At 47.5% G+C, this 26,728-nt stretch overlaps 1 protein-coding gene across 4 annotated transcripts; it reads right to left on the reverse strand.

Moving 5' to 3' along the window:
* Positions 1–1,666: 1,666 nt before the first annotated feature.
* On the reverse strand, positions 1,667–26,689 carry DESI1 (desumoylating isopeptidase 1). Of its 4 annotated transcripts, none has more exons than XM_067010297.1 (7): positions 26,354–26,679; positions 13,603–13,624; positions 12,419–12,488; positions 8,624–8,733; positions 7,834–7,956; positions 5,726–5,792; positions 1,667–2,107 (listed from the first exon to the last, which is right to left on the reverse strand). In XM_067010297.1, the coding sequence occupies exons 1-7, from the start codon at positions 26,439–26,441 to the stop codon at positions 2,087–2,089; spliced, it is 501 nt and encodes a 166-aa protein (XP_066866398.1). In that variant the 5' UTR covers positions 26,442–26,679; the 3' UTR covers positions 1,667–2,086. The 4 variants fall into 4 exon arrangements, with proteins under 4 accessions (XP_066866398.1, XP_066866396.1, XP_058937105.1 ...); XM_067010295.1 differs by lacking the exon at positions 1,667–2,107 and adding an exon at positions 3,206–3,510; XM_059081122.2 differs by lacking the exon at positions 1,667–2,107 and having other exon boundaries at positions 3,206–5,792.
* Between the last annotated feature and the right edge of the window lie 39 nt (positions 26,690–26,728).

Raw genomic sequence — 26,728 nt, forward strand, 5'->3', positions numbered from 1 at the left:
CCAGGACTGAACTGGTGGACTGATTCACTCAGAGAAGCCTGCTCTGTGCCGGGCACTCAGGTAATCAGAGCGAGGCCCTGCCCTTGGAGAGTCCCAGCTGGGGCGAGTGTGGTGAGAGGCCCCTGCTGGGGGGGAGAGGTAGACCCTGGGTTAGGGAGAGGTCAGGAAGGTTCTGTAGAGGAAACGCTGGGAGAAGTTGGGATGTGTGGGGAGCGGGGCACGCTCAGGTGACCTGGGATACCCAAGGCATGCCGAGTTTGGCAGTGGGCTGGGCCGCCTGGGTCCACAGCGCCACCTGGTGTCCATCTCCCTCACTGCAGCTTGACTTCGCTGGGCTCTCTAGCTGGGGAAAAGGTAGGACAGAGATGATCTCTGCCTCTGGGCTCCCAGGCAAACTTGTGGACCAGGACCAGTCCCGGAACCTTTGTCCCCTTCCAAAACAGCCAGGCTTTATGGTCAAGAGCTCACATTCAGGGATGTGTCAGACCCCTGCTAGATTCTTTGCCTGCCCTCTCAGGCCAGGGTCCCCATGAGAGCATGAGGAGACATGGGTCTCATGGCCCAACCTGCCAGCCTGGGCAGAAATCCTCTTACACTATCATCCCACCCCAGAGCAGGCCTACCTCCAAGCACACATCTGTGATGAGCATCTTACTCCTATCTAAAGCTCCCTCAGGCTTTGAGGAACTTTGCTGGAGTAACTTTTCCTTAGGACTTCCTCTGTCCATCCCGTCAGCTCCCCAACCCCCTCCTCCATGGTTCTCCTCCACCTGGCTGGGGCCGTACAGATCTCTACCACGTGTCAAGGGATCAAAGCCAGGTACAACGTGGCATGTCTAGCATGTGTGCCTTTGAATCTAGATACGTCTGCAAGGATGTTCACAACATGTTCACGTATCTTAGGATGATGGAATTTTAGGCGACTTTTTTCTCTCATCTTTGTACTTTTATTGGTTCCTTACATCTTCTAAATCTATATTATCTTTATACTCACATAACCCCAAAGTTTTCATTTTGGAAAAAACAAATTAAGAAGTCTAAGCACATCCCAAACGAAGCTGGAATAGTGCAGTAAAAGTGAGTGGCTGACAGTGGCTCTGCAGTCCTGTAGCTCTTGCCTTTGCATGTTTCACAGGGGCTGTTCCATTTTTCCTGGCACTCTAAGCTCCTGGGGGGCAGGGACCAAACCAATTTCCAGAGCTTCTTCACAGCTCTGGGCACAGAGCAGATGCACAATACACCTCACCTCTTGCCTGATAACTGCGCTACCCTCCTCTCTGGTTTTCTGCTGCCCCTCTTGCCACCCGCCCACCCCATCTCCCCCCACCCCCGGTCTGTTCTCAACAGTGCAAATCAATCACATCATTCTTTGACCTACAAGGCCCCGCACAGTTTGGCCCACCGGCCCCTCCAGAAACTACCTCACCACCTCCCACCAACCCTGCTGCACATGCACCAACTGCTCTGGTCCCCGTCCAGTCTCCCCAACATTCTTTCACTTGCTGCTCCCTCCGCCTGGAATGCTCTTCCCTCAGATCTGTGCTTTGTCATTTAGGTCTCAGATCAAACATCACCTCGTCACACAAGGCTTCCCCAACCTCCTAAAACATCCCCGTCCCCCCACGACTCCCACCACACACTATGCCGCCACCTGGCTTTATTTCTTCCCTAGCACAACTGCCACCTGAGATTGCCGAACTTGTCTACCCTATGTCTCCCCAAGTCTCTCCCAACTTCCCCAGAGTTTAACCCCTGCCCAGGCAGGGGCCTTATCAGTCCTGTTCACCACTATAACCCAGCAAAAAGCCCAGTGCCGCTTGACACACGGTAGGCTCCCAGGGAAGTTTGTGGGGTTGAATGAACGAACCCCACGGTGACTTGTCGTGAGTCACAAAGTCTAAGGGTGAAGTATGTGTTTTCTGCCAATCCCCCAACCCGATGCAAACAGTGCAAGTCTGCAGTACCTTCTCTTGTAAACCATCCTCAGCACAGGGAATTGGCCGGAGCCTCAGCACAGAGCTGGCTGGCAGGAGTCCTCAGTCAGTGGCTGTTGAATGGATTCCGTCCTCGGCCTGACATTCATCGATCATTTAATCTGTGCCAGGCACTGGGCAAAATGCATTCCATTTACTCTCTTCAAAACCACCCTGTGAAGTAGGTACCAGTTCCCCCATTTTACAGATAAGGAGATAATCAGACTGGCCCGTATGTGGCTAAGTTAGGACTTCAGCCCAGGCTGTGTGATCTCAGACCAGGTGCACATTTTCTTTTGGCTGTGCCATATGGCTTGTGGGATCTCAGTTCCCTGACCAGGGATTGAACCCGGACCACAGCAGTGAAAATACCAAATCCTAACCACTAGACAAACCACGGAATTCCCCCAGACCAGGTGTTCTTAAAGGACTCCTGCTTCTGAAAATGTCAGCTCTTGGGAAGCAAATATGTCAGCCAAAGCCACCTGCCCTCTGTGTCCTCTGGAAAGACAGAATCTCGTTTTATTTTTAAGCTAGCATGTTGGAAAGATACAATGCTTCAATGATGAGGTCTCAGCTGCGTGGTGGTGAGAACACAGCCTGGATTCAAGAGCTCAGCCACTCGCCACATGGATAACTTTGTTTCTCTGCACCTGTTTCCCCATCTGTAAAATGGGACCACTGCTCACATCTCACGTCCATTGTGAGTGGAAGGTGTTCACTCAAAGTGGCCTGACTGAACCTGCAGACACCAGCAGCCAAGCTGATGAGCCTGGTAGTATCAGGGGGCATTCAGAGAGCTGTCCACCCACCCCAACACTTGTTCAGTGAGGTGATAGTAACAAGGTGGGGAGAGATCCCTGGGGCCACAGACCCAGCCTACAGCCAAACTGAAGCCAGAAGTGAACACTTCTTGGTGAGGTCAGAGGTCCTCTGAGATCTCAGAAGTTGGGGCCAGCAGATCAGGCTTTTGAGTCTTACTCCACCCCCAGTCACAAGGTGACCTTGGGCAAGTCGAATTCTCTCTGGGCCCTTTCCCCATCTTTATAATCCAATGGTGAAAGTCATACATTCTTCTCTGCTATTGACACTTCTTATCCACAAGGCGTACAACCAAGCAAAGGCGGCATAGCCAGACTCAGCAAATTTAGGCTCAGAGGGAGAGAGATGAAGCAGCAGCCTGGAGTTGCTTCATGTTGGATCCATACCCAGACCTTCAAGTGCTACCCAGATGCCGCAGGCAGAAATGAGTTTATTGCATTAGAAAAAATACCAAAGAAAAACAGCAAACACCTCCGTACTAGACACAATTATTAGTTTGACTTCAAGGGCGAAAAGGAATCTCAAAGGTATAAACTTTATTTCTGGGAGGGGGTGACAGTCTCATCCCTCCTCCTCCTTCCCTGTCCCTTTAAACCAATGGACCTCGACAGAGGTGCCCAGCTGCGTGATACAATCACACACATCCTTCTCACCCTGCTTGCCTGCGCACGCCCGTGTGGAGCTGGCTGGTCACGGTGAGCAGGCTCCTGAGGTTCTGGGACAGACAGAGAAATGTGAGGATGGGGTTGCGGGGGTTCCTAGCCTGAGACCAGGTTTCCAGTTAGTGATGGTGGGACTAGGGTGGGGGAGGGAGGGCTTGCCTTCCTGCAGAGCTGAGAAGAAAGCTTATTGATCCCTCCTTCTCCCCCACAAACCCTAAGGCACAGGCATTGGCACAAGTGGCTGTTGCACATGAAGGGTGGCTTTCAATGAACCAAGTGACTCAGAGTCTCTCGGGGAGCCACTCAGGCTAACTTTGTGGTACAGCCCTGGGTCTAGAGGTGACTGCTGGAAGGAAAGCAATCAGCTGAGCCTGGATGTGGGGAGGAGAGAGAAGAGAAGGAGCTTGTGACGCCCATCGTGCTCTGGCCAGGGCTGAGTGCCCTGGGCAGAGAGGTCTGGAGCAGGAGCCTGCAAGAGAGAGAGGGCTGGGCAAGGCAAGATGGAAAAGGAGAGAAACCCAGCAGCTGAGAAGCAGAGCAATGGCCTTGGTCCACATGCTGCCCTCCCAGGAGAAAGCCAGCCTGAAACCCACTCTCCATGGCCCAATTCGGCCAGTCGGTCAACATTAAATGACAGCCCCTGATAGTTTCTGCTCTAGTGTATTATTACCATGCACATTGGCAAATCAGTGGGTCTTGAGAAGAATTAAAGTGCTCACTGGTTTGGCTTCCAATCTTAACAGTTCCAAACTGTCACTCGACATCACAGCTAGTCATCATGGACGTGCCCTGGTCAGGTCACAGGCAAACACTAAGGCAGAATAACATCTTGTCCTCTAGCTGAGACCCTGACGATGCCAACTGCCAGGGCTAATGGCAGAGATGGGAGGAGATGAGGCCAGAGGTGAGCAGCAGCTTTTTGGTGAGGAAAGGCACCTGCTGCAGGTCAGACGCCGGGAAAGAGAACATAATTCAAGTCTGAGCAGTGGCAGGAGCCATGGCATGAGGGGCCCGAGGATGCCAGGGCTGGGACTCAGGTACCACGCAGCTCTGAGTTCTTCTCCACATTCACTCTCCCAAGTTAAAGGAGGTTCACGTGAAGAAAGAGAATATGAAAGCCTCTCCAGATTAGAAACTTGCAGATTATTCGTTGCCTATAAGCTCCTAGCAGCAGCTCTTTATGAAAATGCCCTCAACCTTGCTTCTTTAAAGTCAGAATGACACCAGAAATAACACGTGCCTTCAAAACACATTTAGGATAAGGTAAAAATCCCTATCAGAAATAACTTTAAATTTTCTTGCCACCTTGACCCTGCCTCATTATTCTTGCTACCTCAGGGATATTTTCCAAGAGCAGGGAATCATTCCCCCTTGGCCCCTAGCTGAATACTGCGTATCAGTCTGGGTGGGGCGGGTACAGTGACTGCAAATAACCTACATTATTACTTGCAGACAAAAGGTCTCTGCTGCTCCAGACCTTCATTAACTATGACAGGTCAGCTACGCTGAGGAAATGCAGCCTGTAGACAGCAAAGCAGGCTCTCCAAGATTGATGTCACAGGACTGGCAATCCGTCTAGGTGGAGGGAGCAATGGCTTTATCCTGTGTCCTCTGGCCTGACACCTGCTGTTTTACTCCCCCTCCACCTTGAGGCTTTTGGCTGCTCCAGCCTGCCCCATGGCCTTGCTTGGGGGAGGAGACGGAAGGTGAGACAGATCATGGCTAAAGAGTTCACTTAGGTTGGGTTAGTCATCCTGAAACTGGCCCCATGTGCACCGAATCCTTTGGTTCATTTAATGGTGGAGAGTAACCACTTCCAGGTCATGGATGATGTAAAACTCACCTGGGTCCCACAGGTGGTGGCGACCTGGGTAGAGCGTGGGCATTCTCTGGAAAGAGGTTCTGGGCTGGGGCTCCCCTAGACTGTGTCTCTTGCTTTCTGCTTAAACAAATCCCCTCTGTTTCTCCAGTGCGGAGGACACTTAGGAAGCAGCGTCAAAAGTGAACTCACAAAGACAGCCTTAATAAATTAGTATAATACTATTAGAAGGGATGGCATTTTGTTCTGTTTCTTAGCAGCATTGTTCTACATGCAGCCCGATGATCTCCTTCCCTGGGAAATTTAAAAAGCCGTTCCCTGGTTGTTAGCTCTGATGTAAAATTATAAAATAGAAATCTGGTAGGGTCTGTTTTGTTTAAAAAGGAAAAGCCCTGGTGGCAGGGCGGTCCCATGCAGTCCCGTTAGCTCTGGCCGTTGGGTCGGCCTACCGTGCTCCCTCCAGGAGGCTGGATCTGGATGGAGTCCAGGAGGGGCCTCAGGGCCTGTCCAAAGGGCCTGCAGAGAGAACAGACACGGGAGCTGGAGTGGGCTCTTGGCCGCAGGCTGACACAGCTGGCCGGCGCGCCCAGCTCTGCCCGCACGTGCAGCAGCGCTGCCACACCAGGAGAATGTTCGCTATAGTCCATCTAATTTTCTCACCTACCTCACACATCCTTTTTCATAGAGGGGATCTCTACAAAGCTGCTCTGCATTTTTACTCCTGGTGTCCCCTCCTTAGTAAATGCTACCATCATATTACCTTTGCCTCCTGGTTAGCTGTGGTTTGAAAAGGTTGGCGACATACTGGGAACTAGAGCTTTCTGTACTTTCTGTACTGTATTTTTAATTCTCATGGTACAAGAAGATAAAGTTTAAGTGAGGAAGCTGAGGTAAAAGAAAAAGGATATGAACAAGAAAAAGTCAGAAGTGAGGATGGCACATAATTGGACTCCTCAGGGAACTGAGGTCTTCTAGGGAGTACAGGGAGTACTCAGGAAAAATGACAGGTGCAGGATGTCAGAAGGTGTTAATGCCACTGTATAAAGGGCTCCCAGTTTGCTCTCAGAGTAGCTTAGCTGGAAAAAAGACCACAAATACTGTAGTCTTAGAGACTTTCCAAGATTACTGTAACCTTAAATCCGGTTGCCCATAACACATCTCAGTTACTGGCTTTCTTTTTCTTCGGTGATACTGCCATTTTTGAAAACCATCCCCATGTTCAAAGGAAATGAAATATTCTAAAGCATAAACTGATGAAATGAAGAAATACTAACGCCAATTCCGACAAGTCCAGGAACCTCACCCATCAAATAATAACAGCAAGAATATTCCAGCTACTTGGGTTTGCTCAGGGCCCAATAACCTAGATCCTTCAGCAATGCTGTGGTTGTTTAACACACCCACCAAGGAATAGGAAGGCAGGGCCAAGACTGGGACATGGGGCTCTCTTCACCACCTCGACACAGACAATAGCCTTCTTTCCTGTGTAAGTTTTTCCTGAGGGGCTCCTACCTGGATGCGAAGAACATCTCACCTTGTTGAGTCTGCTAAAACTGCCAGGATCCCTGTTGAACAGGTCCCCAGTTCAGGAGAAACTGATTCAGAGTCAGCAAATGGACCTGGTCCTAGAGTGGGCAGAGACTGCCTGAACGCAATCAACAGCAAAGGCAGGGAGGGGTGTGATGGCACTGGGTGTGCCTGGATGATGGCCCACAAAGCTTGGAGCACATCAGGGAGGGAGGGGCTATACAGTGTTTTTGAAGAAAACATCTACCGAGGGCTGACTGTGCGCTACGAGGTACGAGGGCGAGTAGGAGGTTGTCTTTGAAGGTGTCAAAGAACTCAAGGTGCAGGGGAAGAAGGACGAACAACAGTTTCAAAACAAGTCACCCTACTAATTCTCCGACCTCCTCTCAGCTCATCTATCTAAACCGCCTTTTATTTTTTAAAAAATTTATTTATTTATTTATTTATGGCTGTGTTGGGTCTTCATTGCGGTGCGTGGGCTTCTCATTGCGGTGGCTTCTGTTGTTGCAGAGCACGGGCTCTAGGCGTGTGGGCTTCAGTAGCTGTGGCTCGGAGTTGTGGCGCACGGGCTTAGTTGCTCTGCGGCATGTGGGATCTTCCCGGACCAGGGCTCGAACCCGTGTTTCCTGCATTGGCAGGCGGATTCTTAACCACTGCGCCACCAGGGAAGCCCTAAACTGTCTTTTAAGTGGGCACTTCTGGGGAATGGCGTGCTTCATGTGCAATGGGGACGACAGATGCCAGGACTCTGTACAAACGCTGGGGCCAGCATCAACTGGGTTTCTAAGTTCTGCAGTTGCACTCAGGTCAGGGTAGAGTTGGTCCAACTCCAAGGAGGGTGAAGGTAACACAGGTGAGCACCCGAGAGTAGAAAGAATGGTGGCGTTCTATGTTAGAAGCTGCCATCATGACACCCCACCCAGCTTGGGAGGATTCTGCTGAGAACAGTGGGGGCAGACGTGGGCCAGAGGAGAGGTCCTGTCTGTGAATGGGGATTTCAAAGGCAGAGACAGAGACAGAGGCCACTTACGTGGAGAGAACTTCAGAGGGAAGGTCAGTGATGTAAGAAGGGATCTTCCGCCCGGTCAGGAACTGTGCCACTTCGTTGCTGAAGGTGTTACAGTTGTGTTCAAAGAGGTTGTAGGCTTCACCTCTGTAAATTGTGAGAAAGGTTTGGGAAACAGATATGAAAGTCATCAACCATGTATGGGAAACCATTCAAACCAGGTAACAGACTGGTGAGCACAGCTGAATTTGAGGACTGCGATTTCCCCTCTCTTACCCTCCAAAAGGAGTGCCTGGTTTGCCACTCTGGGCATTTTAAGGGAAGGATGAAATAAACACATTTGGCTCCTCCACAGTTTCAGGAGAATCTTCATAGTCACAAAAGCAGAGCTACAGGGTTAGAGTTTAACACTTCAAATTGACTAAAGCTTCTTTAAGAGAAAATATGCTCAAGTTTGTATTTTATCCCAACCTCTCTACAAACCCCGTTTTTGATTTTCAGGATAAAATACTGCTGTTGAGAGCAGCATGTGCTGAAATAGCAGGAGCTGATTTTAATCAGAAGGAATAAACAGCACTTCCTTTCCTCAAAAGTTTCAGCAGTACATATGCTGCGATGGAACAGTGGCCTTGGAGGCAATGCTGAGCTCTTTTTGTGTAATGATTAATGCTTTCCCTTCATATTTATTCAGCAAATACTGGTCAGACCTTGAGCTGAGTGTTCTGGGGGAAATGACCTGGTGGCTGCCCTCTGGGGGCCAATCATCCAGTGGGGGAGACAGACATAACCAACCACCAACCCTGTCTCCACTCACCGGAACAGAGACTCCCCCAGGGAGGACAGGTACTCCAGGAAGATTTCTTCTGTGACTTCTGTGCTCCCCACATCAACCACAGAATCTGGGGGCCCAAGCAACGTACCTCCCTAAAAAAGCCAACCCAAAGAAAGTCAGTAAATCACTCTCTCCACTGAATTTTTTCATGTGGCTTCCCATGGAAGACCACAAATGCTCTGTTCCAACAACTTTTAACTCTCAGAGCACCCAGGACAGATGAAGAATTATTATTTAAAAAAAAATTTATTTACTTTTAAAATTTATTTTTGGCTGCATTGGGTCTTCGTAGCTGTGCTTGGGCTTTTCTCTAGTTGCAGCGAGCCGGGGCTACTCTTCGTTGTGGTGCGCGGGCTTCTCATTGTGGTGGCTTCTCTTGTTGCGGAGCACAGGCTCTAGGTGCGCGGGCTTCAGTAGTTGTGGCACGCAGGCTCAGTAGTTGTGGCTTGTGGGCTCTAGAGCGCAAGTGTAGTAGTTGTGGTGCATGGATTTAGTAGCTCCACGGCATGTGGGATCTTCCTAGACCAGGGCTCAAACCTGTGTCCCCCACATTGGCAGGTGGATTCTTAACCACTGAGCCACCAGGGAAGCCCAAGAGTTAGTTCCTACTTGTGTCAAGGTTATAATGGCTTAGAGCTCCCTGGAGACTTTCCATCACCACGTGCTGGCAACATGGCTAAGAAGTCAGGTGTCCTGTTTCTGGCGGGACCCTGGGAAGCTTAGTCTCCTGCAGGTCAGACTCCTGACACTGTCCATTCATTCAGTTGATAAAAGGATAGAAACCTGGAATCTGAAGTCTCCCTTTGGCCCCAACATGCCTACTCACGAGGGCAGAACAGGACGACTAGAAATGGCTCACACTTGACAGGCCATCTTTCCAGGTCTATATCCATAATGTATGCAGCCCGTTTTTTTGTGTGACACACTTGATATCCCTTGTAACACTGGGAAAATGTGAAGAACTGTGGGGAAGCTGGAAGGCTGGCAAATATTTCCACAATTCAGTTCCTTTTTGATCTGTGAGGCTAATTTAACGAGGTGATAGGGTTCCCCTGGAAAGACCTACAGAAAAGTCTCAGCCATGGGTTAACAGACTGCCATAGCAGATTCAAGGAGAGACTGAGGTCCTGGGGGAAACCAGCCAAGCGGAAAGCAACAGGGTCACTGAAAAGGAGAGAGCTGGGAATGGGCTGAGGAGTGAGGGAGAGCACTCCAGAGCAGAGCTCCCTGAAAAGATCCTAAATTCACACAATAGCAGCTACTGAGCACCTACTATGTGCCCGATGTTGTTCTAGGCATTGGGGAAAACATGGTGAGCAGGATAATTATTGTAGTCAGAGTTGCAAGAAAGTAAAAGGTCATCATTATTCAACCCTCTATTATTCACTCATATGACAAATATGTATTGAGAACTTACGATCTGCCAGGCCTTATGCTAGGCGTTGGACAAAACAGATGAGATTCTTGCCCTCATGGAGCTTGTAGTCTACCAGGGAAGGCAAACAAAAAAATCCCATAAACCATGTATAATTACAAGCTGCGATAGGGTCTTGTTGGAAAAAGTACTGCTGTCAGTACTTAAGACAGGGACCTTCCCAGTCCGAAGGGTCAGAGAAGACTTGGCTGAGAAAGTGACATTGAGTTCATCTGGAGAATGGAGAGGCATAACCACATGAAGGATCAGGGAGGTAGACGGAAGTCAGAGGACAGGCTTAAATGTCCAAGGTGTGTTCAGGGAATGAGAAGAGGGGGGTGGGGAAGGGCACAACCTGCAAAGAGGCCACCCAGAGAGAGACCGAGACCAGATCAGATGGGGCCTTGTAGGCTATGCTGAGCCTTCCTGTTTTTATTCCAAGAGCAACGGGCAGAGTACTGACTTAAGCAGGGGAATGCCATGATCAGATTTTCATTCTGAAACAATCACTTTGCCACCTGTATGGAGAACTGATTGAGAAGGAAGAGTCGGGGCTTCCCTGGTGGCGCAGTGGTTGAGAGTCCGTCTGCTGATGCAGGGGACGCGGGTTCATGCCCCGGTCCAGGAAGGTCCCACATGCTGCCGAGCGGCTGGGCCTGCGAGCCATGGCCGCTGAGCCTGCGCATCCGGAACCTGTGCTCCGCAACGGGAGAGGCCTCAACAGTGAGGGGCCCGCGTACTGCCAAAAAAAAAAAAAAAAAAAAAGAGAGAGAAGGGGGCTTCCCTGGTGGCGCAGTGGTTGAGAATCCGCCTGCCGATGCAGGGGACACGGGTTCGTGCCCCGGTCCGGGAAGATCCCACATGCTGCGGAGCGGCTGGGCCCGTGAGCCGTGGCCGCTGAGCCTGCGCATCCGGAGCCTGTGCTCCGCAACGGGCGAGGCCACAACAGTGAGAGGCCCGCGTACCGCAAAAAAAAAAAAAAAAAAAAAAAAGAGAGAAGGAAGAGTAGATTAATTGCTGTGGTCCAGGCTAGAAATGAGGGTGGCCTGGATTAAGGTGAAAGCTCTGGAAAAATGAGATGAGATTGGGCTTCCCTGGTGGCGCAGTGGTTGAGAGTCCGCCTGCCGATGCGGGGGACACGGGTTCGTGCCCCGGTCCGGGAAGATCCCACATGCCGCGGAGCGGCTGGGCCCGTGAGCCATGGCTGCTGAGCCTGCGCGTCTGGAGCCTGTGCTCCGCAACGGGAGGGGCCACAACAGTGAGAGGCCCGCCTAGCACAAAAAAAAAAAAAAAAAAAAAATGAGATGAGATGAAGAGAATTAGATTGGTTTAAGATACACTGACAAGGTAGAACAGACTTGGGCTTAACGAAGGACTTGTTATAGGAGGTGGGGTGGGGCAGTGGGAGGAAGAGATTAAAAAAATGACTTCCCATTTATAAGTATCAAAATGCATGGTTTGGACTTCCCTCATGGCACAGTGGTTAAGAATCCGCCTGCTGATGCAGGGGACACGGGTTCGAGCCCCGGTCCAGGAAGATCCCACATGCCACAGAGCAACTAAGCCCGTGCACCACAACTACTGAGCCTGCACTCTAGAGCCCACATGCCACAACTACTGAAGCTCGCGTGCCTAGAGCCTGTGCTCCGTGACAAGAGAAGCCACCGCAATGAGAAGTGCACCACCTCAACAAAGAGAAGTCCACGCACCTCAACAAAGAGTAGCCCTCGCTTGCTGCAACTAGAGAAAGCCTGCATGCAGCAACGAAGACCGAATGCAGCCAAATAAATAAATTTTTTAAAAAAAGAATGGTTTTTTGGTCTTTGCTTGAGTACTTCCTGTGACGACCCTTAGACAGCTCCGACAGAAATTTTCTGGAAAAGGGCATGGGCTTTGGAGTCAGAGAGACCTGAGTTTTAGTACTGGTGCCGTAACTGGCCATGTAACTTTGGGCAACTCACTTTACCTCTCAGAGCCCTCATAGTTCACACTGACTGAGCTTCACATTGATTGAGTTCATACCATGCACAAGGCACTGAGCTGGTGATGGTGACAGAAGAATGAGACAGTCTCAGCTTACAAGGTGCTTACACAGGGCTCCCCCTGGAGACTCAGGAACAGCCCATTTCACCATAACATGCTCAGTGTGACACAGAGGGACCACGAATACCATGGGAGCAGAGAGGAGGGCAGCTAGCTGGAAGATTGGGGAAGGGTATTCTTGAGCTGAGTCTTAAGGTCACCACGAGGAACTATGCCACAGGCCTGTATACACTGGGCTAGAAGCCAGAACTATAGAGGAGAACAAAGTTCCCGGTCTATGGGAACCTGAGACTGCAGACAGGGTGGGGGAAGACACTCACCGGTGGACAGCTGGAGATACCGCCACTGCCGAAGAAGAACTCATCCTTGTGTACAACTATGGAGGTGTGCCTGCAACGCAGAGAAGAGGCAGAATAAGCCAGAAAGCTTAAAACTGGTCTGAGAAAAAGCAAACACCACACTGCAATGAGAGTGATTTCTGCCTAAGGATATGACTTAAGGTCAACATCTTAATAAAACTAATCAAACAAAGGTAAGATAAATACCATAGGCCAGAGCTTCTCAACTTTGGCACTACTGACATTTGGGGCTGGCTAATCCTTTGTTGTGGGGACTGACCTGTGCATTCTAGAATGCTCAGCAGATCCTGGCCTTTACCCACTAGATGGCACTAGCATTACCCGCCTCCGCTGTGATGACAAACATGTCTCCAGACATCGCCAAAGGTCTCCTTGGGGCAGAACTGTCCCTTGTTGAGAACCACCGCTGTAGATCATGTAAGCAGAGAGGAGTCCTTACAGATTCACCCCAGTATTAACAACTCAATTACTGAAATAAATCTCTGCAGACCAAGGTGTGTTCCCAGACTTTTTAAACTAACAGGAGCAGTTAACCTGGACCAAGACCGGATGATACGTGTGAAGCTATTTCAGGTGAAGGTGCTCATTACTTCTTGGTTTGAGTCAAACAAAGCAAAGGGTCATTCTGGTCAACCAATATGTCAGCAGGCTCTAGGATCCAGACAGAATGCTGACCTAAGTTTTTCTCAGAAATGGAACTGAGCCCAGCCACCACCCTGTGTGTGACAGGGATGGGTCTGAGACACCAAAGTAGAATGTGTTCTAAGACAGACATGTGGGATACTCGTGACTTCCATAGTTAGAAAGCTTGGTCAGGGGTGTGCAGGACATCATTCCGCCTTTCTTTAGGACAGACTTTCTCAACCTCTGCACCACTGATATTTCTGGCTGGAAAATTCTTCATTGTGGAGGGGTGTTCTGTACAATGTAGAATGTTTACAGCAGTATCCCTGGCCTTCACCCACCCACCCCAACAGTCTTGAGACACTGATAACTCCTGGCTGGGAACCACTGCTTTAGAACTTGAAGATTTGTGACTTGAGAGAGGTAGGTTTCAAACTGGAAGCCACAGATTGGAACCTGAAATGCATGGGTGCTACTTGGTTTCATAAACCAGCCAATGTAAGGAGTCCCACCCAACTTACCAGATGCCTTCCAGTTGTTTCCCTGTGGAGAAAAAAAGAAGAGATTTAACCACTTGGGACTAGACTAACTGGCCCCCCCAGCCAGAGTAAATTCAGAACATCAGTCAAACCTAGAGTAACCCATTATAAACCTCCTGGGGGACTTTCTAGGAACGCAATTCTCCTCCAATAAGGTCCTTAGGTCATGACATGGTATGTTGTGTTAAATAAGCTGCAAAAATAATCAGAATCCTTAAGCAAAATGCAAGATGGAACATTGGTATAGAGGTACCCAATTTTATGTCTGCTTTTCTTTCCCCTTTAGGGTCAACTCAACTCTGCCTTTTTAATTTGTCTCATCTACAGAGATAAAGCAAAACGATAGCATAGAGGACTTCCCTGGTGGTCCAGTGGTTAAGACTTCGCTTTCCAATGCAGGGGGTGTGGGTTCAATCCCTAGTTGTGGAGCTAAGATCCCACATGCCTCGTGGGTAAAAAACCAAAACATAAAAAAACAGAAGCAATATTGTAAGAAATTCAATAAAGACTTTAAAAATGGTCCACAGTTGAGCTTCCCTGGTGGCGCAGTGGTTGAGAGTCCGTCTGGTGATGCAGGGGACGCGGGTTCGTGCCCCAGTCCGGGAAGATCCCACATGCCGCGGAGCGGCTGGGCCCGTGAGCCATGGCCGCTGAGCCTGCGCGTCCGGAGCCTGTGCTCCGCAACGGGAGAGGCCGCAGCAGTGAGAGGCCCACGTACCGCAAAAAAAAAAAAAAAAAAAAAAAAAAAAAAAAAAAAAAAAAAAAAAGGTCCACAGCAAAAAAAAAGAAAAAAGAAAACAAAATCTTAAAAATAGTATAGAAAAACTATTGTCCACTTCTTCATGGAGCATATGTGAAGTGAAATCCTTTAGAAAATTAGAAAGCAAACTGCAGATGTCATCCATTTGAATAGTCAATGCACATGTATTCTACACCTCTACATGCCAGAAATCATGTGAGGTACGGAAATGCAAATATGAACAGATTACTGTCCTGCCTTTGAGGAGCCCAAAGTCAAATGGAAAGAGAGAGACACACATAACTAACTAAAACACAATGTTGATAGGCTCCATAATAGTGGTAAACATAATAAAGATAAAGAATTACCTTCACAAGCTGCAATTCAACCAATGAACAAACAGGGGAGGGATGGACATTTGTGCCAGCGGGAATAGTATGTGCAAATGCATAGCTGTGAAAAAGACTAAGGTCGTGCAGGGTAGAGCAAAGGGTGCAGTGATGGTGGTAAGAGGCGAGTGGCAGGCAAGGGCGTGAGCAAAGTAGAGCAAATCTGGACTGAAGGCTGCCCTATACTGTGGAGCATTGAAGGTTTTTAGGCAGTAGAGTGCCCAGATCAGATCCATGTTTTTAAATGATAACTGTATCTTCTAAGAGATAACTGTAGGAACAGAAGATGAATTGGAGGGCAGAGAGTAGAGAGAGCAGACGAGAGTGAGGAGGTCTTTGCAGTTGTCCACGGGAGATTCCACAGTGCTAAGGATGAAGAGGAAGGGCAGTGAAAGACATGAGAACATTATCAAACATCACTCATTCACCTTTGGTAATAATTTCATGGTAACTGTTTATTGATTGCTGAATTGAATACTTTCAATGCTTCAGTGTTTGCCCTGTGACTTTCTAAAGGATGAAACTCTAGGCACTGTGTGGAAGGAGGAGAGGTGATATGATTACACTTCTCCCTTTGCATAAGTTGCACTATTTTGCCCCTGTAAGAAAGCTTTTAAAATAAGATAACAGTAGCCTAATTTTCTTTTTTTTGGAAGAGACAGAAGAAACCATGGGTTCTGCATGACAACCTATTGATGGCTCAGCACAGTGTCATCAGAGGCAGTTAAGAATATGGCACAGGTTCAGAGCTGAGCTTTTTCCCTTTGCTAGCGGTGGATCTTGGGCAAGTTTACTCCACTTGAGCTACAGTTTCTTTTTTTTTTTTTTTTTTTGCGTTACGCGGGCCTCTCACTGTTGTGGCCTTTCCCGTAGCGGAGCACAGGCTCCGGACGCGCAGGCTCAGCGGCCATGGCTCACGGGCCCAGCCGCTCCGCGGCATGTGGGATCTTCCCGGACCGGGGCACGAACCCGCGTCCTCTGCATCGGCAGGCGGACTCTCAACCACTGTGCCACCAGGGAAGCCCGAGCTACAGTTTCTTCAATACAAAGTTGTTGTAACCAGTAATGATAATCTGTATAAAGCATCACCGTGTGTGGTACACAGAAGTTTGATAAATGGAGATATTACATATGATAGCCTTCTGGGGAAAAGGGTGAAGACTTTCAAAAGATAAAAGAAGGGACTTCCCTGGTGGTGCAGTGGTTAAGAATCCACCTGCCAGTGCAGGCAACATCGATTCAAGCCCTAGTCCGGGAAGATCCCACATGCCGCGGAGCAACTAAGTCCATGCACCACTACTGAAGCCCGCGCGTCTAGAGCCCGTGCTCCGCGACAAGAGAAGCTACCGCAATGAGAAGCCCGCACACTGTAATGAAGAGTAACCCCCGCTCGCTGCAACAAGAGAAAGCCTGCGTGCAGCAACAAAGACCCAACGCAGCCATAAATAAATAAATAAAATGCAATGGTAGGGACTCCCTGGCAGGCGGATTCTTAACCACTGCGCCACCAGGGAAACCCTAACATTGCATTTTAAGTAGAGCTGATGTGCTCTTCTGTACTGCCACTTATAAAACAACTTGCGGTCTAAATGGCAGCAATTTGTTGTTTATTTCCTTGGAGACATGCAATGATGCACGAAACTAGACATATAAGGAATATTGCTTTCTCTGACTGTTCCTGCTCTCATTTACTTTGGGAAAAACACTGTACTTATATGAGAAGAAGTACAGTGTAGTGAGCAAGAACACAGGTTCTAGTGTGGACAGGCCAGGTCTGAATCCTATCAGTTCAGTCAGTGAACTAATGTTTATGAAGTGACTATTATACTTCAGGAAATATTCTTGGCAGTAGGGATACGTCAGTAAACAAAGGAGATTAAAAAAACCCTCTTTCATTGTATTTACAGGGTGGGGAGATAGGACAGTCAATAAATACTAATAATAAACATAATAAATCATAGTAGGTTAACAATAATGAGTGATAAAGAAAAATAAGAGCAGGGTAAGGGACACTGGGAGTTTCAGGGATGGCCAGGGTGGGCCTCTTTGAGAAAGTGCCATTTGAGCAAAGGCCTGAAGGAGGCAAGGGAGCGAGCCCTGCAGAGGCAGGACATGCTAGGTGTATCTGAGGGACCTTAAGGAGGCCAGCGTGGCTAGACTGGGTGAGTGGGGAGGAGAAAAGCAGGAGATGAGCAGAGGTAATGGAGGACCAGATCATATAGATGAACTTGCAGAAGCTGAGAACATTTCTAAGCCTGAGCTGTCCAGTATGGTAGTCACTGACCACGTGCGGCTATTCAAATTAAAAGAACAAACTCAGTTCCTCAGCTGACTACTGCACTTCAAGTACTCAGTAGCACATGTGGCTAGCAGTTAGAGGTGGGACAGTGCAGATCTAGAACATTTCCATCATTGCAGGAAGATTTTCTGGATGGCATTGTTTAAACCTTAGTTTCCTATTCTGTCAGAAAAAAAAAAAGCAACATAGTGTCTACCTCATAACATCTCCAAGGTTAAAAGAGATGACACACAAAATAGGCCCAGCACAGTGTGTGGCACATAATATATGCCCCCCACAAACTAACTCTTCTGGGACTTCCCTGGTGGTCCAGTGGTTAAGAATCCACCTTCCAATGCAGGGGACTTGGGTTTGATCCCTGTTCGGGGAACTAAAATCCCACATGTTGCGGGGCAACTAAGCCTGCGGGCGCTAGAGCCCCCGTGCCGCAACTACTGAGCCTGTGCATCGCAACTAGAAGGAAGCCCATGTGCTGCAACAGAGGATCCCACGTGCCACAACGAAGATCCTACAACTAAGACCGGATGCAGCCAAATAAAAACAAACAAACAAACAAAAACTAACTCTTCTTTTACGCTTCACGATTTGAAAGTGTTATGGCTGCTTTCAAAGTACCTTGGTATGGAAACTACCTATTTACATGTCTTTTTCCCTCATTAGACTATAACTGTCTCAAGGACAAGGGCAGTTTCTTATGCATCTTTGCAATTCTAGCGCGTAGCAAAGAACCTGGAACAGAGATGCTACATGCACAGCTGTTGTGGTTGACACACAGTGCTGATGAGGCCAAAGTTCTTAACCCCAATCTTGGCTGCCCTGGCTTGTTACTCAAATGACTTTGCAACCCTGGCATATTGCACCCTGAGTCTGCTACTGCCTTCTCAGATGCCCATGTTCAATGACCCAGGTGGACAGGTGGCAGGTACAGGTGCACCGGTTCAAACCCAGCCCTACTAAACTAATGGGTTTTTGGAGAGAGGCCTCAGAGACCATCCTGTCACTTATTTTACACCTGAAAAACAATTCAAAAGTTGTGGGATACAAACTCTACATTATTCTGCTTGATATTCTCTGTATTGATCACTAAATTTATCTGTAAGCTGGACGTTATACTTCCTCCTTATTCAACTACATCAAGGTATGCTTAAGATCTCATCCATCCATAGAATGGTGATAGAAACGATAGAAAAAAGATCCTCTTATTTATTCATTCTTTCATTTATTAATCCATCTACCAAACACTTGGAGCCAACAACATTTAAAATGGATTGAGTGGATTTACATCCTTTCTTAATTTAAAGTGCTTCATAGTTACCCTTATTCTCACAACATTTTTACATGATAGAGTGGAACAAATATTTATTAACATCATTTCAAACAGGTAAATAAAGATGCATGGTTTGTCCACTGTAAAGACAAGAAAGAAAAAGGATGTAACCATGTACTTGTTGGAGCAGCTCAGGGAGAAACGTAAGGTTGGCTGCTCAGTGGCCTGCTCTCATGAGGACAAGAACGAGGGTCATGGCCTCCTCTGGGGGTGACAGGCATTGTAAGGTGGGACTGAATTGATTTAAAAAATTTTTTCAGCCAGACTGAGGTGCAGTAGGTGAGTAGTAGATGGTGGGGGTTTGAGATTGAATTGGGGCACAAGGCCATTCTGGGATGTGAATTAGGCTCAGTGGATATTAGCACACTATAGAAGCAGATTGTTTTCCCACTAGGATTTCCTCAGCAAGCTGGAGAGTGGGTGGGTCAGATGGCTGCATGTCTCTAAGCTTGCTGGCACGTCCGTTGCGTTGATTTCAAAGCCTATGAGGTATGCACATGAAAACAAATGGAAGGGCTTCCTTGGTGGCACAGTGGTTAAGAATCCGCCTGCCAATGCAGGGGACACAGGTTTGAGCCCTGGTCTGGGAAGATCCCACATGCCATGGAGCAACTAAGCCCATGCGCTGCAACTAGAGCCTGCACTCTAGAGCCCATGAGCCACAACTATTGAGCCTCGTGCCACAACTACTGAAGCCCATGCACCTAGAGCCCGTGCTCTGCAACCAAAAGCCACCACAATAAGAAGCCCGCACACTGCAACGAAGAGTAGCCCCCGCTCGCCGCAACCAGAGAAAGCCCGCATGCAGCAACAAAGACCCAACGCAGCTAAAAAGAAAAAAGAAAAAAACAAGAAAACAAATGGAAGACATGGATATTAGCCCTGTTTTTCATCATGAACAACAAAGAACGTAGAGTGAGGTCCACACTAGTCAGCCGTCCACTGATTGTAAGAGTAAAGTCAGTACATAAAAGCCAAGGAGAAAATACTCCATCTACCTCCTCATCAATTAAGGTAATGGAGATTGTGCATATAGACATTCCTGCTGGTTATGGGTTGTGCTCAAGATCAGCACCTGGTATACTGCTGATGCTAAATAAATCTCTATTAATAAGCATAAAGTGGGTGATGTTGCTGGGACTCCAGGGGCAGGCAGTATTAGCTCATTAGTATAAATCAAAAGTAGCCCTAGCTCACCTCCTAGATTTCAACCCACAGTGACAAAGTGTTCTTTTTATTTATTTATTTATCTGGCTGCGTTGGGTCTTTGTTGCTGTGCATGGGCTTTCTCTAGTTGCAGAGAACGGGGGCTACTCGTTGTTGCAGTGCGAGGGCTTCTCACTGCGGTGGCTTCTCCTGTTGCGGAGCACGGGCTCTAGGCGTGCGGGGTTCAGTAGTTGCGGCTCACAGGCTCTAGAGCGCAGGTTCAGTAGTTGTGGCGCATTGTTGTGGGCTTAGTTGCTCTGCGGCATGTGGGATCTTCCCGGACCAGGGCTCGCACCTCTGTCCCCCGCATTGGCAGGTGAATTCTTAACCACTGCGCCATCAGGGAAGTCCCTGACAAAGTGTTCTTAATTGGCAGTGTTTTAATCTGACTTGCCAAATTACCAGCAATGTGAAGGGGTTAACTCAAAGAATCAGCTTATTCTTCTCTGGAACTACCAGGTAAATGTAGTGGTAAAAGGTAAAAGGATACATTTGTATAACCTAAGTGGACCTCTATGCCTACAGGCTAAAAAAAGTGCCTATTGGCAGTTGCCCCTCCTTTAGGTAGAGAGGTTATCACAAAATCAAAATGCAAAACATTGCTAAAAACTAAGAGGGTATTTTGATCCTCAAAAAAGGGTAGATTTAAAACTACTTAATACTCTAGCACTAGGATTCCTTGGAGCCAGTACAGGATTCTTTCTCAGAATAAAAATAACTAATTTGTTAGTTCTTTATTTCAGTACTCAGAAGGTTCCCTCTTAACCACTGCTTGTTTTTATTTAGTCAGGCCTTGTAGCAATGCTTTGAGGTAGGTCTGCAACCTCCTGTCATTTACTCAGTTTGTATTTACTGAATGCCAGTAACTGTGCTAAACTCTGGGGATACACTCAAGAGTTCTTGCCCCCATTGGAGCTTAAGAGTCCAGTTGGGGCTGGGGGAGTGGACACAGATGAGAAAACATGCAATTTAAAAATAGAATGATAAATGCTATTAAAGGAGATTACAGGATGTTATCAGCACATAATAGAGACACATGACCAAGATTTGCAAGGTGGGGGACAGGGAAAGTTTCCTGTAGGGAGTAACATTTCAGTTGAAACCTCAAGGATAAGCAGAAGTTATCCAGGCTAAGAGATGGGGAGAGAAAGTATTCCTGGCAGAGGGCACAGCCTTTGAAAAGTCTAGAGGTAAAAAAGAACTGAACAGGTTCAGTCCTGTTACCGTGTGAAACAGCCCTTCTCCACTGGGGTTCTGCAAGAGAATTAAGCCCTTATGCCCTGAGGAATCTATTGGGAGAATGAGAAAATAGCCACTCAGATCATTTTCACTAGTGCTTAATTCTCTTGTGGAAGCCAGCTGAGAAAGGCTCATGTACAGTGTGCTCAGTATGTAGAGACAGGTGAGGGTGGAGAGAAAAGCAGGAGAAGGGTCATGAAGGGCTTGGTGTTTTTTCATTTTGCCAGAAAGAAACTGCACGATTACTAAATTAATTCACTGGATGGATGTAAAACAGTGCACACAATGAACAAAAAAAATCTAAAACAAAGCACAATAGATGGCATTAAAACGTTAAAAAAACCCTCAGATTCAAATGAATTCTACTTAATCTTTAAGCTTGAGTTCAAGTCTCAGTCATTCCTATAATCAATATTTACTGACCACTAGCTCTGAAAGGCCACTGGGGACAAACAGGGGAGTCAGAGTTCCTGTCCTCCAGGAGCTCAAGGTTCTTGCTTAAGTCTTTGTGACACATCCAGCCCACCAGTACCTGTCCCATCTTTCAAGGCCTAAAATAATTGTCTCACCACTCACCTCTTTTTGGCATCTAATCATAATTTCTCTCTTTTTAAAAATTCACTTTTTATTTTATTTTTTAAAAATTTACTTTATTTGTTTATTTATTTGGCTGCGTTGGGTCTTTGCTGCTGCACGTGGGGTTTCTCTAGCTGCAGCGAGCAGGGGCTACTCTTTGTTGCAGTGCATGGGCTTCTCATTGCAGTGACTTCTCTTGTTGCAGAGCATGGGCTCTAGAGCGCAGGCTCGGTAGTTGTGGCACACGGGCTCAGTTGCTCCGTAGCCTGTGGGATCTCCCGGACCAGGGCTTGAACCCGTGTCCCCTGCATTGGCAGGTGGATTCTTAACCACTGCATCACTAGGGAAGTCCTAATCGTAATCTCTTTTGTGCTGTTATCTAATGTTGCATATGCACAGCATTACTTTTAACTAATTAAACTCCTCGATGTCTTTTATTTCATTACTATTTGTACTACAGAATTAAGCAAGGAACTGAGCAGTGTAAAATCTCAAATATTCATTTGATTGCATTCTGCCAAGAAATACACACACACACACACACACATGCCATACGCCTAAATCTTTAAACCTGACAACAATTTTGAGATAGGCTTGTAAAGAAAAATAAAGTGACCTTGGAACACGTACATGCACACAAACTTCAGATTGGAAAACAATCAACAAATAGAAAGTATCCCTTACCACGATTAAACAAATATAACAAACCTCCACCATTATCTTTACATACTTTAGCACAGAAAGAGGTCAAGAAATTTAAAGAGCAGCCAAAATTATTAAAAGGACAAACTGAAGGACAATCATAATAGCTAATTATCTTAGGCAAATAGTAACTATGAAAAAAAGTACAATCAGGCTGTCTGCTCCATTAGAGCGAAAAGGATAATTCCAGGACTGTCTTCATTATGAGCAAAAGACTGTGGAGCAGGAGTACCTTCATGGGAAGCAATTCTAGAAGACTGAAAACTGGACAGGGTAAAACTGTGGAGTCTACATTGTTTCAAGGGAGAAAGGAATTACATTGGGCTTTATCTAGTCTAATCAGGACTGTAATAGACTAGATGGGGGTCTTACAATGAGGAGCTGTCATAATAAGAGGCTACTATAACTAGATAAAGAGCCAGGCCACTCCACCTATGAAGTTCCCCCTTTAAAAAAAAAAAAGAATAAGATGGCACTGCTGATGAGGTCACACTAGTTCAGGACAATGAAGGCTAGGAGGGGTGATCATAAAACTATGATTATGAATGGCACATACACACTGAATCCAGCTATTTTCCTCATCCAAATTTGAAACACTTGGCCAGAGATGCCTCTATAAACTTGAACTAGGTACCTACTTTACATCAATTATAAAGGAACACATTACAGAGGAAAGGTGGTATAGCAAAATGCCTGAGAACATGAGCTCTGGAAGTCAGACTGCCTGTGTTCATAACCCAGCTCTGCCAATTACCAGCTGTGTGACCTGGGGGGCAAATTTCTTAATGTCCTATATCTTGGGTTCCTCAAATGAAAACTGGAGATAATAACAGGACCTATCTCACAAATTTGAGGTGAAGAATATAACACATGAACATACTCAGAAAAGAAAGGGTCTGGCACATGGTAAGCACTCAGTAAATCTAGCTATTAATATGCTTCTAGAATACACTGCAAAAATCAGGAAACAAGTTGATTTTTTAAAGGTTCAAATATATTTAGGAATGGGAAATTAATAGATGGCTCCTAACAGAACTGGGACATACCCAACTTTAAGATTAGTGATGTCTGGATAGGATGAACCTGTAAGGCAATGCCCATTTTCCATAAGTTTTTAACTCTAGAAAGTAATGATTACCACCTTTTTTTTTTTTTTTTTTTTTTTTTTTGCTGTACGCGCACCTCTCATTGTTGTGGCCTCACCCGTTGCGGAGCACAGGCTCCGGACGCGCAGGCTCAGCGGCCATGGCTCACGGGCCCAGCCGCTCCGCGGCACGTGGGATCTTCCCGGACCGGGGCACGAACCCGTGTCCCCTGCATCGGCAGGCGGACTCTCAACCACTGCGCCACCAGGGAAGCCCCGATTACCACCTTTGATAACCCTTTATTCATTGCTTTTGAAAAAGGCATAAAAGCAATATGAGAAAATGGGATAGAGAAGAGAGAATCAGATTTGCAGGCAAGGTGATGTTCTCAGAAATACTACTGGAATCAGATGCGCCAAACTGATGAGGTTGGCTGAGGTCTTCTAGGATTTCACATCTATTAAAAAAGGTTTGGGGGGTGGGAGGGAGTCCCAGTATGCCACCTTCAGTTATGGCACCTTTCTCTTTACCCACTAAATGCCACAAAGACCAGGCCACTTCTAGACGAGGCCAGGCTCTTTTTTACCTGAGGGCCTTGGCAGGTTAATCCCCCTTCTGTTTGGAACATTATAACTCCCTCACCACCCACCTTGTGACTATTTCTTCCTCATCCTTTAATTCCCAACTTAAAAGTCACTACTTCTGATCCCCTTGTTTAAAGTAGGTCTCTCTTCTTATTTTCCGTCTCAGCACCCAGTTGGCTTCCTGCACAACCTAGTACTTATCACGATTTGTAATTACCTCATTTGCTTATTTATTTTTAATGCTTCCCCACTAAATAGCTCCATGATGACAGAGAACACCTTTATTTATCACATCATTTTCAGTTAAGCTTAACACTGGGACTAGCACGTAGCAGACACTCAATGTCTGCTGAATGAATCATGAATCAATGACCCTAAGGCCCCCTTTAGCTAAAATCAATAACTAGTATATAATAGAACAAAAAAATATCCAGTGTAAAGGTGGAGGCTTTTATTTATGGGTCTAGGAAATACCTAAGTAACTCCTCACCATGATCAAGCTAACTAAATGGCTCCATTCCAAGACGTTTAGTCAGAACTTGACTGATGTAATGTACTAGTGACTAGCACCTTCCTCAAACAGTGACTCTGTTAGTTTGCTTTCAGATTTGCCTTATTCATTTTAACAACTGGAGATCTAGGCCCAACCTTCTAATAATGGATTGGCTACAAAAGAATTACCTGAGGAGCTTATTAACAATACAGATTTCTGGATCAAAACTCCAAAAGATTCTTATTAAGTACTTGTGTAATAAGATTCTAGAATCCATATGTTTAAAACTCTGCAGGAATTCCCTGGAGGTCCAGTGGTTAGGACTCCACGCTTTCACTGCCAAGGGTGAGGGTTCAATCCCTAGTTGGGGAATTAAGATCCCGCAAGCTGCGCGGCGTGGCCAAAAAAACTTTGCTTATTTTGAATAGAAAATATATGTATGTCCCCAGAGTCAAGTTCCTCCTTTCTTTTCTTTTTCTTTCACTGTGCGGCATGTAGTTTCCCCGACCAGGGATCAAACCTGTGCCCCCTGTTAGCAATTTTCTTATGTATCTTCCAGATAATTATTTGCCTAAACAACCATGTATCCTTTGCTTTAAACACACAACTGCATATTTAAAGGACTGTTTCAACTTCATTTTTTCTATTCCCATTTAACAATATATGTTGGGGACTTCCCTGGTGGCACACTGGCTAAGAATCTGCCTGCCAATGCAGGGGACACGGGTTCGAGCCCTGGTCCGGGAAGATCCCACATGCCATGCTCCACAACAAGAGAAACCACCACAATGAGAAGCCCACGCACCACAACGAAGAGTAGTCCCCGCCTGCCACAACTAGAGAAAAGTCCGTGCACAGCAACAAAGACTCAACACAGCCAAAAATAAAATAAATAAAAATTAAAAAAATAAACAATACATGTTGGAAATGAAGTTATCTGTATTTTAACAAAAAACAATATATGTTGGTAATGAAGTTATCTGTATTTTTAACAAGCACCCTAGGTGATTCTGATGTGAAGCCAAATATAGGAATCACTCATTGCCCCAGGGTTAAGAGATTAAGTTCAACCCACTAAGACACATTAGAAACTCAAGGACACTGAAACTCAGAAGCAGCCTTGCTTACTTGATCTCTGCCCTCTTGTCTCACAGACATGACATGAACTAAAACATTCTCTAATGTCTCCATAGAAGCCAGGAAATACTAGCCATTCAAATGGATGTTGCCAAAGCTGTTCAATTTTCAATTCCCAGAATCCTTTCCTGCCCAACATCATCTGAAATCACAAACCTGACAATTCCTACGTTACACAAGACATTTTGGTATTTGGGTTATAACGAGGTTTGATCTGTGCTGAACTAGGGCTGATTTTCTCTCCTAGCAGTTAAGCAGTTTAATGGAGCACAACCGAAATACTTCCCTCACTAATCCTTATTGCCACAACAGCATCCAATCCTCCCCCAGAATTGCTTTCTTACCACCTGGGCAAAAGCAATTAAATTAAAAGCTGTTGAGAAGACGGCACTGCCAGGCGGAACTTGGTGAATTCTTGAGTTGGGGCTCCAATAGACCCGACTTTACTTCTACCTGGGGGCAACGGCTGGGCCCCTGTGCAGCTCTAGCTTTCTCTCCCCACCTACCCCAGAGATTGCACAAAGAGTTTCATTTTGGCACAGAGGGAAGGCTCTCCTCCGCAGTGTCCCTTTCACCACGAGGGGCACCGCGCGGCAGGCATCTTCACCTCCCCTCCACAGAGCCGAGGAACGAGTGTAGGGGGCTCCCCAAGCGAGTCAGGAAACCCACGGGGACCCAGCGCCGGCTTCCCCCACCTCCCAGCTGAAGTGGCTCTGAAGGTCTAGGGGAGAGCGTGACTCCTTTATCCCCTCTCCCTGGATTCAAACGTGATGAGGGCCAAGAGGGGCTTCGGGGGCCCAAACCTCAGACCCACACCTTCTCTACTGGGGTTCTTCTCCATCCTCTGGATGGAGCCATGGCCTGAGCCATGGCCCAGGCCTCCCCACCTCGGCCGGCCGTCTCGGCGCCCTCCGGCCCGGCTCCCGCCCTCCTTCCCGCCCGCCCCCAACCCCTCACCCAGCATGATGGGGCTGAGCCGCCGGGCCAGGCCCTTGGACAGGTCGTACACGTAGAGCTTCACGGGATAGAGATTCGGCGGCTCCATCGGGACCCGTGGCGGCTGCAGCCACTAAGTCCCTCAGGCACCCGGCAGCTGCTTGGACCTTCCCGTACCCGACGAGGGAGGGGAGCGGAGGGAGCGGGGAGACCGAGCCTGGGCCCGGCTTGAGGGGCGGGGAAGAGGTCGCCCTGCGATGCTCGCGCCCCCGCACCCTCCACCGGCAACGACTACTGTGAGGTGACAGAGTGAGAACCGGCCGGACTCGCGCGGAAGACTGGGCGGGGGCGGGGACGCGGGCGGGGACGCATTCTCGCGCATGTGCGTACCGTCCT

Source organism: Kogia breviceps, chromosome 12, assembly GCF_026419965.1.
Source record: "Kogia breviceps isolate mKogBre1 chromosome 12, mKogBre1 haplotype 1, whole genome shotgun sequence".
Classification (NCBI taxonomy): Eukaryota; Metazoa; Chordata; class Mammalia; order Artiodactyla; family Physeteridae; genus Kogia; species Kogia breviceps.

Excerpts from the sequence above, each read along its gene's own strand:
- DESI1 (XM_067010295.1), bottom strand. The coding sequence starts at position 26,441 with ATGGAGCCGCCGAATCTCTATCCCGTGAAGCTCTACGTGTACGACCTG. Across the intron at positions 5,793-7,833 it reads CCCTCTGAAGTTCTCTCCAC|GCCCTTTGGACAGGCCCTGA; the intron begins GTAAGTGGCCTC and ends TTCTCTCTGCAG. Across the intron at positions 3,511-5,725 it reads AGCCTCCTGGAGGGAGCACG|AACCTCAGGAGCCTGCTCAC; the intron begins GTAGGCCGACCC and ends TGTCTGTCCCAG.